The sequence below is a fragment of the Sycon ciliatum genome, chromosome 8, assembly GCF_964019385.1.
Source record: "Sycon ciliatum chromosome 8, ocSycCili1.1, whole genome shotgun sequence".
Taxonomy (NCBI): domain Eukaryota; kingdom Metazoa; phylum Porifera; class Calcarea; order Leucosolenida; family Sycettidae; genus Sycon; species Sycon ciliatum.
The window spans coordinates 433869-439868 of NC_088650.1; the positions used below are offsets into that span (position 1 = coordinate 433869).

The 6000-nt window shown below is 47.9% G+C and overlaps 1 protein-coding gene across 1 annotated transcript; it reads right to left on the minus strand.

Annotated features, from left to right (window-relative positions):
* Positions 1 to 2902: 2902 nt before the first annotated feature.
* Positions 2903 to 4977, minus strand: LOC135822965 (uncharacterized protein K02A2.6-like). The gene is made up of 4 exons (XM_065335805.1): positions 4779 to 4977; positions 4411 to 4526; positions 3178 to 4002; positions 2903 to 2938 (listed from the first exon to the last, which is right to left on the minus strand). The coding sequence occupies exons 1-4, from the start codon at positions 4975 to 4977 to the stop codon at positions 2903 to 2905; spliced, it is 1176 nt and encodes a 391-aa protein (XP_065191877.1).
* Between the last annotated feature and the right edge of the window lie 1023 nt (positions 4978 to 6000).

Sequence of the window (6000 nt, forward strand, 5' to 3'; positions counted from 1 at the left end):
AGTATGTGACCAATTCTTCCTTGCTAGGTCTTAAGGCCGATTCACAATACAACTTTCTGCGACGCGACAAGCGACTAGCGTCACATGCGACGAGCTGCGACAGCGACACACGGTTCACAATATTCTTCATGTTTGCGACATCATCATGCACAAGTATACTATGAGTATATATGCACGTGCATTGCACGTGCACCCAGGGTCGAAACTGTACTCCATTTGTGTGTCGCGTGTCGCATGTCGCAGAAGTTGAACTTTCTTCAACTTCTGCGACAGGTGCATTGCGACAGCTTGCGACAGGCAGTTTCTTGTCGCAACTGTCGCAAATCGCGTGTCGCGTCGCAGAAAGTTGTATTGTGAATCGGCCTTTAAGCGGGATTCACAGAAGCTTTTTTGCGATGCGACACGCGATTCGCGACAGGCGCGAAGCCGGGAAAACCTCAAATCGCAGCCTTGTCGCACCCCACACAACTGCCGCAACTCGGCCATCGCAGGCCATCGTAGAAGTTGAGCTTGGCTCAACTTTTGCGACGCGATGCGACAAGCGATCTGGCGTACGATTTTGACCTTTTCTACAGCAAAGTTGTACAAAGGTTAGTTTTCGCCCTCAAAAACTTCTGTTTTAAGCTTCCGTTATAAGCCAGCGGCAGCATCATCACCGGCACCAACATCTGCCACCTACACTATGGAGGGTCTACCTCTTCCCAGTATTGACATCCTCAAACATCTGGGAGTTCGCTTCAGTGCAGACCTAAACTTCCGTCAACACTACCTTGACATCAGTCGCAAATTCAAGCAGAGAGTAAGCCTACTTTGTCACATGGCACATCGTCTTACACCGCAGGCCATGATGCTCCTCTACAAGTGCTATGTTAAACCTGTGATTGAGTATAGCGTCGTAGTGTGGTCCTTTCGTCTTCGTTCAAGCGACTTGACTGAGCTGGATAGAGTCCAGGCCAGGTTTGCAAGATCCTACCTTAGGAAACGCAAAATCCAAATCGACTTTAATACACCCAAGCAGGATCTTAATAAAAAAGCTAACATTGAATCCCTTCTTTACCGCAGGCAGTTTTTAAGTTTGGTTACCATGCACAAATTTATTTTCAAGTATCGACGTTGCCTAGCTTCATTCCATTTCAATATCACGCAGAGTGCGAGACGCCCTAACAAAATTATTCTCCCTAAAGCAAAGACCACATCAAAATCGTTGTTTCTCTTCCAAACCTCCCTCTTATGGAACTGCCTCCCACCAAGACTAACTGCAGAACCATCCATTATTGTTTTCAAGAATGAGCTTCGCAAACTCACTTGCAAACATAGTGCTTCGCTCTCCGGTATGTCTACGCCATGTACATAACCCCCCCCCCCTTGTGCTCCCCAACGCATTCACGCTGCACACCTTTTCACTACTTTCACTTTAGCTCATACGTGTACATGTACATCCTTCAAAGCGGTGAACCTCTTGATAGGCGACAAGCCTCTGGGTCATCCTAATAAAGATATTATTATTATTATTATTATTATTATTATTCAAGAGTTGCCTATAAATTTGTACAAGTTGTGTCAAACCGCGCGAATATCATGGTGACGTAGCCAAACCAGCAAGATTTTGTCGCATCACTGACTTCTTCTGTGAATGGTATTTCGCGAGTTCGCATCGCACGCGTCCGTCGCAGATCGCATCGCATCGCGTGTCGCATCGCAAAAAAGCTTCTGTGAATCCCGCTTCAGTAGATATCGAGAGTTGAATAAGATAATTTTTTCAAACATTAACATCTCAGGTTCATCTCCTTGCCCAATATTACTAAGGCCTGTGCCCTATTTTTCGAATTCTATTATTATATAGGATTTGAGATTTTATTGGACCTTGTTTTATCCCTAAAACTGGTAGTTTGATGACGGCATGTGCGATATGTCGTCATGAAACCACCCCGTGCCACACCTGCAATGTTCTTCTGCACATTCACTGCTTCAATCCTTTCCATTACAGCAGCTGAACAATTATGCTCAAATTTCCAATTATTGCTGAAAATGGGTATTGTTACTGAATCGTAACTAGCTCAAACACTAGCGCCCACAAAGCACTCACACATCTACAACAAGACACTCTTTCTTGATGTTATATAGTTTCATACAACAATGGAGGAATAGAAGAAGAGGGAAGAGAAGGTCATAGTTACAGTACTTGAACAGTAGCCAGCAGCAGCTCACGACGTCATCAGGACCCGAAGAGAAAGAGGATGAAATGAGGAGAAACCACTGCCTTTATACCAGGGCCAGGCACTGGCGCCTAGCAACAGCCAATCAGAGAAGCTCATGTGACTACTCTATCTACTACAAAGAGTAATGAGTAATGATTACATCATTGGCATAAATGGGAAAAGACACAAAAAGGAAACACATGCAATTGTGGGATTCGAACCGGCAACAGTCATTCCAAAGGTAAAGGAATTAGCAGTAACTTCTATCAAGGCCTCACTGAGTGTCACCATGCATTATCACTACTACTACACGCCCCTGGTGACAGAAGGCAAAAACAAACCAAATACAAACAAACAAAAAACAATAAAAGACCCAATTGCAAATCAAGCAGAAACAGTCAATCTGGAAACTGTGAGCACAATAGTCAAGTGTACCGTGCAGGCGGCCGTAGCTGGTGTCGGGCACGCAGACCACAGCGAGCAGGTTCACTGATAGACGAATCGAACACAACAGCCAGGTTATCATTAGGGAGATCGTCGACATCAGAGGTATCTGGAGACTCTTCCACTGACCCACCAGGGTCCAGCTTCAGCAAGTCGACGTTCACACGCTTCGAGCGTCGGCTATTATCAGCAGTCGGTACATAATAACAACTGTGCTGGGGGAAATAACAGATTCAACTTTCCAGCCCGGGGAGGCTGGCTCATAAGGAGAAGTACACTTTTGCCTGCGGGCAGACCTACGCAGCATGACACAGTCGCCAATAACATAAAGATTAGTAGTGACATCTTCAACAAAATCAGTAGTCGACAATTCAAGCTCAAGATAATTACGAATTCGTGCAGCTGCAGCTTCAATGTAATCAGCCCAAGCACTACCAGACTTCTCACACTGTACGTTTTCAACTAGTAACTTGCATGGTTGCCATCCCACCATAGCCTGGAATGGCGAAATGTGTGCTTGTGCATGTGGACGTACACGATAATAGTACAGCAAGATATCAAGCTCGGCATGCCAATCATCTGCATCACCTAGTGTCTTGCGAATCAGGTTTAACAATGTCCGGTTAAACCGTTCAGCAGCTCCCTGTGACTGTGGCTGCCTTACTGCACCTCTCTTAACTGTAACTCCAAATGCATCATACAGCGCAGAAGTTACTTGGTTGAACAATTCAGTGCAATTGTCACATCGCACAACAGATGGCGGGCCCCAGCGGGCACATACGTTAACAAAGGCAGACGCAACACTTTTAGCATCATGACGCCGTAAGGGCACACCTTCTACCCACTTCGTGAAGGTATCGTAACTAACAAGTACACAGTGGTAGTCAGTAGCAGCTCCTAGCTCCAAAGTGTCAATTTGGACAATGTTCCAAGGACCCTCAGCGATACTAGCACGTGCAGGAGGTACGGACTCACCTCGTCGAGGATTGGCTGCACAGCATTCACGACACGACGTAACAAACTTCTGGCACTTAGAAGCAAGATCAGCGACGAAACAACGCTCACGAAGAAAACGGTACATAGTTTCCCGGCATCCATGGCCGGTCAGTGTATGCGAGTGAGTGAGAACACTACTCTCAAGAGACTTGGCAATAACAGGCACATTCACAATCTCACCGAGCGGTAGCTTGATGCTGCGTTTCAGTACGCCATCTTCCACGACGAGTTTGCTCCTGATCTTCTTGAAGGCGGCAGTACACATAAGCTGACCGTCAGCTACACACAGGATGGCTTCTGCAATAGTGCTGTCAGCTGATTGGTAGCTGACTGGTGGTGAGCAATATCTGCTAAACTGATAAGACTGTCTCGGAGGGGAACAGCAGCAGACACAACATCACTGATTTTAGCAAAGGACTTGAAAACGGTAAGAAATGTCGCTGGAACACGTGACAAAACATCAGCCTTATTCTGCTTCGATGGAACCCACTGGACAGAGACATAGTTGGCAGGAAATCAAGAACGATCTCTAAGCGACGTTGAACAAGCGCTGCATACAAGCCGCCCGTCTTGACTCGATGTGTATTTCCTATCACGGCTGTCAGCCACCCATACACTGATTTGGAATCTGTAACAATGTTCACTTTCTGTGCTTTCCACTGTTGGGCAAGATTCAGACCCTTCACAACGGCTTCTAATTCAGCTACATTGATGTGCTTTTCTCACCTGGTTGTCGCAGCCAACATGCATCTTCAACAGCAGTGCCATTTACCTCGAGAACGACACCAAGAGCTACATCAGAAGCATCACAATACAGAGTCCATTCCGAGTCAGGCGATGTTGGAACATTACAGCGACCAGTGGTGGGGTCTTGGGCAGCAAGGCGATCTGTAAGCTCAGCACAACACAACACAACAGCAGAAGGCGCGTCAGAGTCCCACCCCGCACCATTAGAGGAAGCCAAACGCTTCAAGAACGAACATGCCGGACGAAGCCAAGATAGGACTGGGTAGTGGCTTGTGAGACGACCATACCAAGAAAATATCTCTCGCCTAGTCAGCTTCTCAGGACACTGCAGGCTAGACTGGTTGCGCCGCTTCCAGCAGAGTTGGCCATCGTCCCCTCGGAACTACTGCAGACCAAGCACTCGAGCAGACTCCATGTTCTCCGCTTCTTTGGTAGGCAGACCATAACTGAGCAGGACATCGGAGACGGCATCGGTGTCAGATGACGGAACACGAAGGTCATCAACGTAGTTGCCGACTTCTGGGTAGTCACGGGTCGCCCACTTCACTACGATATCCATGAACTTTGGCGGGACAGCTAAACCAAAGCCCATCCGGGTCATCACGCTTTTCTTCTCCTTCCAGAGGAATACTTGATATCGCAACAGCTCCGGTGCTACTTTCACTTGCAAGTACGCTTTGCGGATGTCTAGCAGCGAGTAATCAGCATCATCGTCGCTTGCTCTCCAATTCCGAAATGTGTCCTGACACACTGGTGCATCATTTTCAGGATGCGATACTATCAACTTGTTGAGCTGTCGGTAATCAAGCACTGGTGTAACAGTTTTCCCCTGTTCTCTATAACTTTACACTCCCTCGCACCTCATGCGTCTTACGCCTGTCTATTAGCACCTTCATTGGCGCCATTGCCACATGTATACTATCACATTTGTATATAACTGGTCGAGGCACGCTCAACCAGGCCTCTTACTTTTCAAGTTTGATTAAACCTGTTACACTGGTAGCAGAGGATGGTTACTACTCTGCTTTTGGCAGGTGTTCTGGTCGCTCTGCTTACGCTCCTCGTACTCGTCGTTCGGCTGATAAACGATATCAAGACCGCTCAGCGCGTTAGCCAAGGAAACCGAACGATACATCCGAACTCGGAACCGTGGGAGCCAACACCCCGCCTTACAAAAGAGCCGCCTGTGTTTGGAGGAGATTCCGCTACATTCAAAGAATGGACGTTTGCAATGGACATGGCCCTACGGTCGTTGGCACTCCCAAATGCGGCACAGAGGGTCGACTACGCGGCAGGATTTTTGACTGGAAACGCTCGTCTTTGGTTGATAGCGGCATTGGAAGCTAACCAAGTGTTTTCCGACTGGCCTGCTCTGAAAGCGGCACTTGGCGATGTGTACGGACCACGGCACAACGAGGAAATATCGCGTATGGGACTAATTTCCGCAGCGCAGCGCGGGTCGCTGGACGCATACATTGCTGCTTTCACTCGCCTCAGCCTGCAAGTGCCGGAAATCGACCACCACACCAGAGCGCTGCTGTTCGTCAGGGGTCTAGTTCCGCACATCCAGCGACAGGTCATGCGTGAGCATCCACGTACCCTGGAGCAAGCTGTC

Bases quoted from the DNA above. Each gene is read 5' to 3' on its own strand.
- LOC135822965 (XM_065335805.1), bottom strand. From the start codon at position 4,977: ATGGGCTTTGGTTTAGCTGTCCCGCCAAAGTTCATGGATATCGTAGTG. The intron at 4,527-4,778 runs GTCTGCAGTAGT...CTGAGCTTACAG, and splicing joins GGAGTCTGCTCGAGTGCTTG to ATCGCCTTGCTGCCCAAGAC. The intron at 4,003-4,410 runs GTAAATGGCACT...CCTCCGAGACAG, and splicing joins CTCTTGGTGTCGTTCTCGAG to TCTTATCAGTTTAGCAGATA.